The sequence below is a fragment of the Nothobranchius furzeri genome, chromosome 6 (genome assembly GCF_043380555.1).
Source record: "Nothobranchius furzeri strain GRZ-AD chromosome 6, NfurGRZ-RIMD1, whole genome shotgun sequence".
NCBI lineage: Eukaryota > Metazoa > Chordata > Actinopteri > Cyprinodontiformes > Nothobranchiidae > Nothobranchius > Nothobranchius furzeri.
Window position 1 is genome coordinate 39,260,158 of NC_091746.1, and position 15,000 is coordinate 39,275,157.

The 15,000-nt window shown below is 41.3% G+C and overlaps 1 protein-coding gene across 2 annotated transcripts; it reads left to right on the top strand.

The window, feature by feature from the left end:
* Nucleotides 1–2,970: 2,970 nt before the first annotated feature.
* Nucleotides 2,971–14,486, top strand: oclna (occludin a). Of its 2 annotated transcripts, none has more exons than XM_015975183.3 (9): nucleotides 2,971–3,103; nucleotides 3,475–3,553; nucleotides 3,820–4,453; nucleotides 4,536–4,703; nucleotides 7,567–7,697; nucleotides 11,185–11,367; nucleotides 11,451–11,622; nucleotides 13,333–13,374; nucleotides 13,878–14,486. In XM_015975183.3, the coding sequence occupies exons 2-9, from the start codon at nucleotides 3,501–3,503 to the stop codon at nucleotides 13,974–13,976; spliced, it is 1,482 nt and encodes a 493-aa protein (XP_015830669.3). In that variant the 5' UTR covers nucleotides 2,971–3,103; nucleotides 3,475–3,500; the 3' UTR covers nucleotides 13,977–14,486. The 2 variants fall into 2 exon arrangements, with proteins under 2 accessions (XP_015830669.3, XP_015830679.3); XM_015975193.3 differs by having other exon boundaries at nucleotides 2,979–3,073.
* Nucleotides 14,487–15,000: the final 514 nt, after the last annotated feature.

A 15,000-nucleotide genomic window follows, 5' to 3' on the forward strand; every position in this document is an offset into this window, starting at 1 on the left:
AAAAGTGGGATGTCGTTTTTGGATCTGAAAATGAATGCTGCTTACCTGCATTCTCTCTGTCAACCAGCAGGGGGAACTTCGTGGCATAGACAGCACGTGATCTGTGGTCACAGTAACCATTTTAACTGTTGATAGTGTGTTTGTGAAGTAAATGAAAAGTTTGAGCTTAATGGTTGAAGTGGTGGTTGTAGCTCAGATCTTTACAATGTGTTTCTGTTGAAGTCTTATAAACATTTTACCAGTGACCAATAGCTCATTGGAGAACCTCCGTTTGAAGAAAGAGATTTCTTTTGTTTTAATGTGAAAACCAACAAGTCGCTCTTTTAGTGTCCTAAAAGTGTACAGTTTCATAACTGTATTTAAATACTATGTTATAACTTTACATTTGTCACATTTTCATTTTGTTTATTCACACATAAAAAAATACATTTAAACAAGTAGTGTGAACAGGTTAGCCCAAAACAGCTACTCAAAGCTTATAATAATGAGGGAGCCTATTTTACACTAAGGTAATGTGAGAATTATTTTAACAAATACAAGTTACTAACATACATAGTTATCGTAAACATGGTCAAAATCATTTAAAAATTTTATTTGAAAGAAAAAAAAATGTTTTTTATGGTTCTGCAATAATTGCAATGGAATTCCAATCTGCAGTAATACATCAACAGCTAATATCTGCTAGCTTGAAAATCTAGACGGGCAGTAGCCAAACCAAAATGATTTTGCTCTGCATTTCGGTCTGGCCACGCGCCATAGGAGCCTCAGCAGGTCTACCATTGGCCCGATCAGTCTAGTGTTATGCCAATCACAGTGCTCTGTTGGATTGGTGGGCAGGATGTTGCCGTGCCTTAACAAAAAATGGCGACAGCTCATTTGCAATGACTGGTATCACCTTTGCCCTATTTAGTGAGTGGAGATGATTGTGGACTTCAGGAAAGTCACAGCCCCATCTCTCCCCCTCGTCCTGACGGACACCCCCGTCACCACTGTGGACTCCTTCCACTTCCTCAGAACCACCATCACACATGCCCTTAGGTGGGAGCCATCCATCAGCTCCCTGATCAAAAAGGCCCAGCAGAGGATGTACTTTTTGCGGCAGTTGAAAAAGGCCAAGCTGACCCAGATGATGGTGCAGTTTTACACGGCCATCATTGAGTCCATCCTCACCTCCTCCATCGCTGTGTGGTACGCTGGAGCCACAGTGAGGGACAAACATAGACTGAAGCGCATTGTGCGCTCTGCTGAGAAGGTGATTGGCTGCAGCCTTCCATCTTTGGATCTCCCGAGTTTCACACTGCCCCACTCTGCTCCTGCCACTCACCTACCCGAACCTCGTTCTTAAGGATTGGACTAAAGAGACTGGACAGAGTTTCCAGATATTCACCTCGCCTTTTTGATGGTGCTCTTTTAAAAGTTTACCTTAGATATAATAAATTGTTTACTCACCGTATTCCCTGTGTTCTGAGTTGATAATGTCTTGAGTCAGATGGCTAAAGCCCAACATGACAGAGGCCTCTCTTCTGAGCCAGCTCTGTAGTCACGTGGATGCTTATTAATAATTCAGAGTTGTAAGCATTAAATTCCACTTGAACAGAAGGGTTACAAAAAAATTCACCCCCGTCAGAGTTGTCATTAATGTAAACTAGATCTATTAAACCTAACCAGGCTGTAAACATTTTATTTTTTGCTGTGAAATGGGCATTTTCAACATGGGAGTCAATGAGGATTTGCTCACTTCTGCTGCTAGACCCTAGTGGATGAGGGTGGAACTGCAATTTTTGCCACTGGTTTGCTTCAAATTTGCTGCAGAATTCTGAGGGCTTGCTTGTGTGTGTGTGTGTGTGTGTGTGTGTGTGTGTGTGTGTGTGTGTGTGTGTGTGTGTGTGTGTGTGTGTGTGTGTGTGTGTTCCTACAGCAAAATAAAGGTGATTTTACCTGAATAAAAGCCTAGGTTGCACAAGGTAACATTTTCTCTTCGCAAAGTAAAGGTGCTCGTCAGGAGGGGGCAGAGGTCAAGCCCACCATCCAGTTCCGTGAGTCAGGGCCTTGAGACTTAACACCTAGAGCTAGCCCGGTGGCCTGACTCACAACACTGACGACTGGAAACCTTTTATATTGTTGCAACTACAACCTCCACACACTAGATGCCACTTTTTTGTTTGTGTTACATATTCAACCTTTAAATCCTTTATTTAGAAAAAGGATATATTTCTGTCTTCTTTGACAGTGTATGGCAGACTGCGCTGTTGACTGACATCGTTATGTCACATTATTTGTTGTCTAATAGGGACAGTTTGAAAGACAACCATAGATTCAGCCCCATGACTGAGTTCTCTCTATGGGTCATGGCCAGAATATACGTTCAGATATATGGATGGCTTGCCAGGCTATATTTCTGCTGCAAACAAAAGACTTTTATGAAAACAACCATGTTCTAACTTCAAGCTGGTGGTGGGATTTTTTAAATAAAGTATGCAGGAAGTGCAGTGAAAATTTTATGATTAGAGTTATTTTAAGACAGAATTAATCTCTTTTTCTCCAAACTGAGGTCATTTAAAGCTGTGTGCAACCATTTTCAGTTCAGTTTCATGAAATTTGTGAGGTTTTTAATATCAAAGTAACTTTAAATCTTTATTTTACTTCATTAATAAAACTCTCGTGCGTTTAGATTATTTAAATCACCTACTTTTTTCAATGAACTTTACAAAAATAAAAAATGCACTTTTTTGCCTCTCTAACATGTCACATTGTGTCCCTCTCAGACTTCCATACATGGCTTTCCATACATAGTATTAGTACAACTTAGTTCAAGTTGTAAATTGTGTGCTCAAACGTTCCCCACTGTGGGATCAATAAAGTCTATTCTATTATATTCTTTCATTTCTACCTACAGTGTACCTGACGCAGGTATGAACTTCCGGTTTTGTTACTCGAAATGACACCTGGGCATGGGGGCGTGGCTACACGGAGCCAGAGCCAGTCTAGGTGTGGCTCTTGTTTATCTGCTGCTGCAGACACTTGGAGAGAGTTTCAGTGGTGGAGACGAACGCGAGTTTTCGGTCACGTAAAGGTGAGGATCTCAGTTGGAAGGAGTCCGCAGGTAACAGCGTTTAAAACATTCGTTCGTTTTCAATAGATGTAACAAACCCAGATGCGTTTCGGCTCCAGGTTTATTAGAAGCAGGGCTGCGGAGGTAGTGAACATTTTGTAATGAAATTGCCATTTTTAAAATGATTATTTTTAATTGTGTTGTAGTGTTAACACTGGGTATAGAAACTGTTTTTATGTTTGAAAATTTGCTGAAACAGGTCGAATAATTAATTTGGTTGTCAGTAGATGGATATTTAATTCAGTAGTTGATATTTGACCCAAAATAACTATATTGATTTACTTTTAGTTGTGGTTACTTTTATTGAACAGTGAAACTTGAGTAAGGAAAAGAGATCTAACAGCAGAAACGTGTTTTTGTAGGATCATCACCAAGGGAGCGAGCAGAGATGTCTTCCAGACCCAAAGGGAGTCCTCCTCCCTATGAGGAGGACCAAGGATAGTGAGTTTCTTCATTTTACTTTATTCTGTTCTTTTGTTGCTAAATATCTTTTCTGACATCAAATCCTGGCACTACTGACAACTTGTCTCATATTCTATTCTCAGTAAGATGGTTTGTATTCAGCAATATAATCATAAGTAATGGGCCTTAGCATTCCAGGAAGTGATCCATGCCTCCTTCCTGTGGTGTTTTGCTACATCTGCAGATAAACAATAATGAAATCCACGTGGTCACAGATTTATATTGTTTTTTTCCCCTCTTTACAGTAATGGTCCTCCTGAGCCAGCCTACTCTTTCTACCCAGATGATGAGTTCCAGCACTTCTACCGCTGGTCGTCCCCCCCAGGCATCCTTAAAATCATGGGTGTCATTGTCATCTTGTTGTGCGTTGCCATATTTGCCTGCGTTGCCTCTACACTAGCGTGGGACAGTCAGGGAGCCATGGCTGGGTATGGTGGGTATGGCGGGTACAGCGGTGGATACAGCGGTGGGTACAGCAGCTTTGGAGGCGGGGGTTATGGAGTTGCAAACAATTATGGCTACGGCTCGCTTGGAGGAAATTATAATGACCCCCGTACAGGCAAAGGATTCATTATTGCAATGGCGGCCATCATCTTCATCTTCACCCTGGGCACCTTCATCATCATTGTGTCTCACCAGGGCCTATCAGAAAGCAGGAGGTTTTACCTGGCTGTTATTATCATCTGTGCCATTCTAGCTCTGTTTATGCTTATTGCTACGATAGTGTACCTGATGGCAATAAACCCCACTGCCCAGGCTACTGGCTCCATTTACGGCAACCAGATAGCCGGTCTGTGCGCTCAGTACCAACAGCCCCAGCTCTCAGGAGCGTTTGTGAACCAGTACCTGTACCACTACTGTGTGGTAGAGCCACAAGAGGTGAGTACACATGCCTATGCACCTGTATTTGAAGCTTTAGGTGTGTTCTGCCTGTAACTTAAAGGTTTCTTCCTCTCTGCAGGCCATCGCTGTGGTGTTTGGCTTCCTGGTGACCGGCGCTCTGATCATCATGCTCGTCTTTGCGCTCAAGACTCGCCAGAAAATTCAGAGCTACGGCAAGAGCAACATCTTATGGAAGAAAGTAAAGGTCATAGATGATATGTCACCACCTGAGGATGTGGAAGCATGGGTGAGTTACATAAAATAAAAGTTTTACTTAATTTAAACGGCATGAAAGATAAGCATGAGATGTTACCAAAGGGAACTGGGAGTAGAGAGAGAGAGAAGACATGTGGTCATTGGTCAGAGATAAGATGTTGGATTGGTAGATGAGCTTCTATTAAAGCTGCTGTAGCAAATCTACAGAACAAGCTAGATTTTAAACATAAACACGGTCACGAAACATTCACCCCTCCCCTCGGGCATCTTCCCTGAGATGCTTCCACCAGAAACCCACATTTCAAGAGAAAACGAGAGAGTGCTAAACATCCGTCGCCATTTTCTAGGTCCAAACGTTCTTTTATTGTCTGTTACTTCAATCTGTGTTTTTCCTTTTGGGACTCTGGTAGTTTGTCCTAAAGTTGAGGTGGTAGCAGTCGGCTGTTTCTCCTTCTCTGATGTTATTGAGCGGAGAAGTTGCTAAATACATGAGTGTGTAATGAATGGAGGACCCAGGGAAGTGCGGCAGTTCGGCGAGACGGACGGATGGACCAATAGTTGCTTTCAATCCTAAACAAACAAATGTGATAGAACCACCTCATTAAATATTTTTGGTTTGTTTTTTTTATCTCCACAATATAGTTTTATAGCTATACGATATTAGAAGGTTGTTGAGGCATGAAAAAATGTTTTTAACTAATTTGCTTTCCAAGTTTTCCATTGCAGCTTTAATGTTAATGAGCCTGATAGAGATTTGGTCAAACAGCTCAAATGTGTGCTCAGTAGAACCATCACCTGCACAGATGAGTGCTGATGTGCGTTGTAGTGATAGTCTGCATCGGAGGAACACACAACCGCACACAAAGCTCCTCCTCTGCCACCTCCTTTTGTAGATGGAGCTGGTCCACTGTTCCTTTTTCACTCAATGAAAACCCCAGAATGATGTGGGATATAGGACTTTTACCAAATTATTTCACATTTCAAAGATTTTTTACAAGTTTTATACGGAATTAGAAATGTCTCATCTGCAAATTTATTTAATCAAAACTCATTAAAAGCACTGTTTCTTCAGTCTGCTGAGTTTTAGAAGATTATGAAGTGAAATCATTTTTGAGGAGGGTAATAAAGGAGTGGTTTATCACCTTTACCCTCAACAGTTTGATAAACTGAAATCAACAATCTGTTTAAAACGTTTGAGAGTGGTTTCCCTTTTGTTTGGGTCTACTATACCAACCATTGAAAGTTTTTTTTTCCTGAAATCTGATGTTTTGTTGATCTCCTTATTATTTTTTAATTATTATCAGTTGAATTTACTCAACCGAAAAATGTAGCTGTCTCAGACCGTTTTCATGGGCATATTTAACATCTGCTGAGTTGATTTGAACTGAGACCTGATTCTGGCCATTTGTTGTTTTGTGTTTTAAACCAAATGTCAACATGTTTTCTCACAAACTCTACATATAGCAGCTGATTTAGAACCAAAACAAAATTTGTTTCTTATTTTAATGCTTTAAATAAAAATTTTAAATTCAGCCTGAAAATGCTCAGAAACCCCTTGATGAAACCGTGAGCTGTTCCTAAAGCTCATCTGAGCAGAGGGAAGTCTAAAGTAGTGAAACCGGTTTGGTGACAGTCTTGTTTACAACCCAGCAGTGAACTTGGTTTCAAGGCGTGGCTCACTCACAGACAAGTTTCAGTCACACTCAAACACACTCCAGTTGTAAAACATGGACCAATGTCTGTCACATATCAGATTTGATATTTAGTGCTGACTCGTGGTTTCTGATGGTGTTTCTGGAGCGCGCTTCAGTGAGTAGCATCAAGTCGGTGAGTCATGATGTTGTAAGTCATGGTGACATTCAGAACTGTCAAATCTTTGCATCTGAGTTCCCTTCAGAGACCAAAAGTAAACAAAAACAAACTAGAAGATCTGGTTGGACTGCTGCTCTGATCTACAGAACATACCAGTCAGCACATAAATGAGATGGAAACAGCAACATGATCCCGGGGCTAAACTGGATTTTACCCTGCTGCTGTTTGTGAGAACCTTCCAGGAACTGCTGAGGTGTCTCTGCAGAAATGTACTGCTTGTGGGTTTAGCTGTTAGCAGGGTGCAGCTCAGGGACAGGGGACATGTCCCTGCAGGTGTGACATTCCAGAGATTGAATCCATTTATGGAAACAAGGCTCCTTCAGAGTATAAATGAATCCACAAACGCACAATTCAGTTCGGTCTTCTGTTCACCAACAAGAAGAATCAAAACTTTGAGGGTTTAGAGATGGTGTCGTCATATATAAATAAGATTAAAATTAAACTGATGCCAAAAAGTTTTCCTGAAAGTAATTTATTGTTGAGTGATGACGCAGTTGGAGCTGGTCTGGTAAAAAGTCTCAAGTGTAAGCTCCCTTTTGGCACTGAAAACGTGCGACGTGATGTTTAGCTCACCACCTGTATACCTGGCGTGTTTGCGTTTGCTAATGTCGATTAACTGTGGCAGCCATCTTAAATGGGGTTGCATTCAAAAGTTTTAAACATGAATCTAACATTTACTTCCTGATTGTTTCATTGAAATCCCTCCAGTGGTTTGTTGATGTGTATATTTTTATTTCATTTTTATTATATATTGTTAAATTTTTTTATTGTGCTTGCTTGCACCTTGTGGTTTTATTTTGAAATAATTTTTTAGGAAGCAGATAATTATGATCTAACTATAATATATGTAAATCAGAGCTGATTAAAAGGACTCTTAGATTTTAGTAAATTATTTTTTTGAAGTAAGGGGTATTTTTGTGGCAACAAGGTTTAATATAGACAAAGTTTTAGACCTGACCAGTGTAAATTAGACCAAAGTTTCTTCTGAGCTATATTTATGTTTGCATAAATTTTACCTGCAGGTGAACAATGTGTCGGCTGCACCTGAAGAGCTGCCGATTTCAGACTACCCAGAGAAGCTGAGAGGCTCCAGGAGCTACCTGGATGATGACAGCACCAACTATGAAAAACCACCTTTAAGCTACACTCCACAGTGAGTCTACGGAGACCACAGACTGCATCAAATACCAGAATAATTTAGGCATATAAGTTAGCATTTAGGGCAAAGGGAAATGCATTTAAATTGACTCATTAGTTTGGCTGTTATGCTGCAGTAGCTTAGATGAGATTCATTTTAACGTAGGGCTGGGCGATATCACCTAAAATCAATATCACGATATATTGAGGATTTCACCTCAATAATGATAAATGGACGATAACTACAGGTGTGCGCATAAACAAAAGTTGTCCACTAGATGGGGCTGTCACGTGTGTTAAATTGAGTCACATTGGCCGTGTTCGAGTTGAGCAGCGCCTCGCCTGGAAAACAGACGAGAGCAGACGGATGTAGCAGGGGGAGTGGCTGAAGCCGGCGTTTAAGTCGGACAGATTTCCCTACATGTGTAGCTTGCGGGTGACGATGGATGAAGATATCGCGTTAGCGTTCACACTTGTTTAATTTTCAATTTTAATTCTGGTGCCTGTTAGCAGCTGAAACACATCCTCACGTGCTTGTGGATATCATGTATTGAATATGGAGACCTGACTGTAATAAGTACAGTAAAGGGTATCAGCTACAGGTTTAGTATGTTCATATGAAACGTGACAGAAGAACACAAAACACATTTCTCTTTATGGCCATCCTCTAGGTTTTGCAGCCGGTGGAGATCAACTACAGTGACTTACTCCAAAATCTGCGGTTGCCTTGATCTCACGAGGTTATCGTAGCCTACGTAGGCATGACGTCAGAGCAAGTCGGACACAAAGCAAGCACTGCGCGCCGATCACCGGTGATCTAATCTGCGCAGAACTGGCTTATCTCGAACACGGACATTACGTGACTTAAGGTGGTGCATCTTCTTAAAGGGACGTGAATGTGGCCAGCCTGCATAAATCTTTTAATTTTTTTATTATCAAATTTATTGACATGGGAAAATGTACTTGATAAGAGTCAGAAATTTCAATAACGATACATTTTCGATTTATTGCCCAGCCCTACTCACTAGTATAAAATCTGTGCATGTTTCTACGATTAAAGTGGTGAAGTGTTCACTAACTCCTGTTCTGAGTGCAGTTTCCCCATAGGCGTCATTTTAACCGGGGACGCCGGGGACATGTCCCCGGCAAAATTTGTGATTGGCAGCTGTGTCCCCCCCACTTTCAAAAACGCCTGCTGATGAGGATTTTTGTTTTACCAGCTCAGATCTTATCCAGGGGTCGGCACCCTGTTCCCATCAAAGAACCATTATTACCCGTTTCCCACGGTAATTTTGGACGGACCTTAATAAGCAGTGACTTAAGTGAAGCAGGCAGGTCGCGCTAGAAAATTTCGTTTAAAAAGATGTCATAAATGTGTTCCCCCGTCATTTTTATTACTAAAATATGAAGTAAAAACTCACAATTTAATTTTCATTCATTTGTCATTAATATGTAGTTTACACCCGTGCGTTAAGTGGACCATCTTCCAGTAAAAGCAAAGCATCCCCACCTCTCCAAATGCGTAAAATGTGCATCAGCCGCTAGTTAGGCGCGCGCGCACCATCAGCTGATCAGCCCAGACAAGAGCAGAGCGACTAGAGAAAAAATAGAGGATAATTGTGTCTGGATGTGGATGGAGATTACATTTTACATCAGCCTGATCATCATTTAAATACGTAAACCATCACCTGTCTTCTAGTCCACGCTATCAGCATTATTTTAATTGGTGTGTGTGTGTGTGTGTGTGTGTGTGTGTGTGTGTGTGTGTGTGTGTGTGTGTGTGTGTGTGTGTGTGTGTGTGTGTGTGTGTGTGTGTGTGTGTGTGTGTGTGTGTGTGTGTGTGTGTGTGTGTGTGTGTGTGTGTGTGTGTGTGTGTGTGTGTGTGTGTGTGTGTGTGTGTGTGTGTGTGTGTGTGTGTGTGTTTTCCACTTCAAACACTGGTCTAACCAACCAGACCAGCGTGTCCAGTAACACATTAATGTTATAATTAAACAGTTTCACTTCATGTAGGCTAGGAACATTTCACCTGCCGTGGCCCTACCGCTTCTGCTCCACATAAACTTTGTGCGTGATCAAATGTCTCTACGCTTCATGCGGAAGACGGGAACAAGAGCTGTTCAGCCAAAGTTTCATAATTTCATAAAAAGAACATTTTCCAAGTGACACATCCCTCAGAGAGACCGGGTTTCCAGAACGCTTCAGTGGGAGGAAATCATCGCATGCGCGTGGTTCTGCACTGCGCTGCACTGCGAACCCCAGATCTTCAGCCCACTGTCCACCGGGGGCGCTCCGAGCCGCGCTGAACACAGTGTCCAGTATAAAGAGCTCTGATGTTCTGATGGGAATATTTTACCTCCGCGTGTGCGTTAACGATTAAAATGTCAGCTCATCCATGAGCATCCGTGTGCGTCGGGGTAATTTTTTCAAACCAAGCAACATCCTTGAGTACATCTGTCAAAATAAACAGTCAAATGGAAATATATGTAACCTGCCGTTTAACTGTTTTGCCTTCCTGTGAAGATTGTTGCAAAGAGAAACAATTAAACTTGATTAACCCCAGAGCCACGCAGAGAACCAGGCAGTGCGCATGCGGGAAGATTCCTCCCACTGAAGCGAGTGTTTTCCAAACCCTGTCTCTCAGAGAGACTTGTCACTTAGAAAATGTTCCCTGATGATGAAACTTTGGCTGAATAGCGCTTGTTCCTGGCTCCAATGTGGCGACACATCCAGGAGCCGTCTGAGGAGAAGCCCAGAATCTCACATCCTCTTCAGCTCATAAAGTGCCTATATGATTACGCACAAGCGTGACCGGTCAACCACCGCAGACCGGGTTGGACCTGTTCAGGTTTACGCAGACAATCTTTACATTTAGAATTGGCATACAGGTGTAAAATTAATGCAGTAAAATATAAAGCATTTTATTTAAATATCCATTCATTATTTTACAAGCACAGAAAGTTGCATCAGATGGATGGAAGAGCCGCATGCGGCTCCAGAGCCGCGGATTGCCGACCCCTGTGCTAGCCTACTTTATTGTCCCCAGCAATTTTTAAACCCCACTCAAGTGTATGGTTATTGTCCCCAGCAATTCTGAAAACAAACTGACGCCCTTGAGTTTCCCGTTACCGTGCTGGGCAGCTGCAGAAAAATCAATTCTACATTTTAGTAGATCTATAAATAATTCCTGCTTTTTCTGTTTCATAACATCAAATAGAAGCTTTAATTCTGCAATATTTTTGACTGTGTGAAAAGAGAAGTGATGTATGTAAACAGGAGAGATGACAGGCATGTGTCATGATTACCCACAACATTTAAACTACGTCCCATCCTGATGAGAGAACCCGGTAACAAACCGATCCGGTTAAAGAAAGCAGAAGTTATTGTTTGTTTTTTGTTTTTCACTTCCTCTAAGAGGAAGGGCTCAGTGAAGTTAAAATTCATCAAACATCATTTTCCTTCTGCATGCTGGAACCCGTGGTAAATAACACTAATTTATCCTGCAGACCTGTAGCGGAAGCTCTGCCTCTACAAAACGTGGTTCCTTACAGCGGCGGCTCGGATATCGTGAGTTCAGCTGGACGGCCCAAGAAGAAGCGTCCAGGACGTCCTCGTCGCACAGATGGACAGGATTACGACACAGACTACAACTCCTCCGGGGACGAGCTGGACGACAATGACTTTGACAGGTAAAAAAACCTTTTCATTCATACTTCTGATAGACAGTCTGTCTCATTATCCTGTTTCTTCCTGTCTTTTTCTCTGTCTTCAGTGAATATCCCCCGATAGCAAACGAGCAGGAACGCAACAACTACAAGCGTGAGTTTGACCGCGACCACCAGGAGTACAAGGACCTGCAGGCAGAGATGGACGTCATCAACAAAAACCTATCTGACGTGGACAGAGAGCTGGATCAGCTGGAGGAGGGAAGTCCACAGTACCTGGTGAGAGACAAATTAGACCTTCACGTCATCTGAAACGTGCTGATTAAATAAAAGAATGAAAACCGGCAGCAGGTTCTCAGGAGTTTGTAATAAATCTCTAGCCTAGTGAACTAGACCAAATTCTTGCTTTGCAAAGTTTGGTCTAGGAACGCTCCACTGAAACCTCTGCAGCCCCTAACAGCATTCTGGCTGGCCAATCACAGCTCTCTAGAGGGGTTTCAAACACATAAAGAGCTGTGATTGGTCCATAATGGTGGGCCAATCATAGTGCTCTATCTGTTTAGTGAACAAATCACAGAGCTTAATCTGCTTTGTGGGCCAATCAGGGCACTCTATATGCCTGGTGGGTGGGATGATGCAACAGAGTGAAACAAGAGTATGTCACATTCATTGTCCAGTAGCATGCGGAGATCATTTGAAAGACAACGGTAGAACGCGCCCCACAACCGAGAGTCGTCAATGGAGCGTTGCCAGACTAAATAATACATTTATTTAGTCTGGCTTGCCAGGCTAATAAATCTCAGATCTTCTTGAGAACAGATCTTAATGACTTCCTCTCATTAAAAATGTTAGGGTGTAATGGTGACATCACAAGGCAGAGTTTCTAACTTTGATCATTGTTTAGGTCAAATTTGGGAAAAAAGTAACAAAATCTCACACAATGTTAGGATAGAGAGCAATCTCCGCTGTGTTGTAGCTAGGGATGCACAATATATCAGCATCAATATCGGTATCGGCAGAATGTTAGTCATTTTTTACATATCGGTATCGGTCTGATAAATAAAACTGGACCGATATTAACAGCCAATATTTTTTTTCAAACTCCCATTTGTTTATCGGTTTCAGAGGGTGAGGGGGTGGAGTGTATTTGTTTAGTCATGTGACAGTGATTGTAATCATCTCAGAAGCGCAAATGTGTGTGGTGTGTGTGTACATAATAATGTAAATTCAGCTTTAATAAGTCTCATTCTATACAAAATCTGCTGCTTTTAGAAGCATTAATGTCAGTATATCGGTTATCAGCCATAACAGTGATGGTAATATCGGTATCTGCCCAAAAATTTCATATCGGTGCATCACTAGTTGTAGCCATTTTTTTTTTCTTCAGTAAATTTGATTAGCCCTGGCAGCCATCTTGAATTGAGCTGACTCTGTAGATGCACCTTTTTTATAATTTTTTTTTAACCTTTTGGACCAGAGGTGCTTCAGACAGCAGCTCTCAGCTGGTGGATGTTGGTGAAAATGAAGATGGAGCTAAAAGATGGTGACATCAGATGGTAGATTTAGGATCTGGATCCGCTGGCTGGATAACCAGCCAGATTTATATTATCGGTGGTTTTTACAGCCTGTACAGGGCATACTATGTAACTTTTAAATGTATTTTTAATTTGTTTTCTTGAGGCGGTATGTGCTAAAATGATCCTTTACAAGGTTAATGAAATGCCACTCAGACCCCACCACCCCCTGTGGCCAGAATACCATACTTGCAACTTCAGAGTGCATGTTAGAGATCATGAATATAGCTAATTTGTTTAATTTAGTAATGAACCACTCCTGTAGACACTCAGATGAATGCACAGTGAGGAGATATGCTTCACTTTTGCTTTGACCACATAACAACGGACATTAGGGGTGCTGAAAGCAAACAAAGCTGCCAAGTGTACCTTAAAATGAGACTGTAGTGACTAAGGTTCATGTTCTTCCCAATAGGATGCCATGGATGAATACAACAGGATAAAGGACATTAAAAAGGTTTGTGGTGTTTTTATGTACATCCCCTTACCCAGGGTCAGCATGGTCCAACATCTGAAAAAGGCCCAGTGGTATGCTGAACCTTTAGATGTTGGGGTATCTGGTTGGTTTTTAATAACCACAAATCATTTCAATATCAGAATCACAATTACTCAACAGGATTACTTTATTATTTCATCATGATTATATTCTTACTTCCTATATTTGCTCATCTCTTTTACCTTTTTTTTGCACCAAGTACTGTAGCAATTTCCTAATGTTGTGATTTTTTGCACATATGGCAATAAAGCCTTCTGATTAGAGTTCATTTTAAGTTTGCAGACGCTGATTTACGCCAGCAGGTGACAGAGTTCAGCTGTTTAATGTTAATTAAGATCATGAAAGTGTAAATGATCAATAGATCTGTCTGCTATATTATACTATAAAATGTTTGAGATTGTTTAGGATGAGACGTAAATAGTACTGTAATGTTCTCTGCTCTGAACCTGCGTTTGTTCCCACAGTCTCCAAATTATCTGGTGAAGAAGCGCAGGTGTAAATACCTGAAGCAAAAACTGAACCACATCAAGAAGATGGTTGCTGATTTCGACCGTCGGACCTGAGAGTGTGTGTTTTAGGATCAACGTGTCTTTCGGCTCAGTCAGGTTAACGCTCGTGGAAGGTCCGCAGACCCTAAAGGACGAAGCTACAGTAATTTACAGCAGGCGTCTGGAGGTTCATCCAGGCTGGTGCTCTTTTAGCCCTGCTGAATCAATCACTGTTCTTATGCCATTGTTTGTATTATGAGTGAATATTTATATTTATATTACCTAATGTGATCTAAATACAGTTTCTGCAAAACAGAAATACAAGAAAAGCACATAGCTTGCAGTTTTTAATCATGTTTTTGACAGTGAATCTGCTTTAACCGACTTTTATTCCTTATTTTCTTTGTAATATAAGCATGTAAATACTTGGGATCAATTGCAGTTTTTAGTGGTCACATGTTTTTTTTTCCCTGTAGGACAGACTGTTTGATATGATTGTACATTCAATGCAGTGCGATGATTTTGGCACAGCTTCGTGCTGCATTTTTAAAATTGTAATAAAATCATTTATTGAAAACGTTTAAAGCTCAGCGACATACATTGTATAGATTTGCAGATGATACGCACGCACACACTCACGCATGCACACGCACGCCAAAGTTCTTCCACAGTGTGGATCAGTTCACATTGCTTTCTTTTTGTTACCACTAGGAGGCGCAACTGTCATGTGTTTTCTGATTTGGCACCTGGTGACTTTAAAGCTGCTGGAGCTGAGATTCAAGCATTACATCAATAAATCACAAGTAATCTGCAAAATGCTGCTCTTGGAAAGGAACCCACAGATTTGTACAGCTGCTGAACACCTTTAAGCTGATAGTTTAGATTTTAATCTTGTTTTATTGCTGCGGATAGTAGCTGAGATATGATCACTTAAAACGACAGCACAGTCAAGTTATCAACCAGTTTGCTCATGAAGAACAGTAAACGGTTAAAGATGGGACTTCTCAGGTCCTTGTTCGATATCAAACGGGTTTCAGACTAAAACATGTTAGATTTGTCAGTAAGGAGATGAAATTAATGCTCACAGTGTTTCATGTCA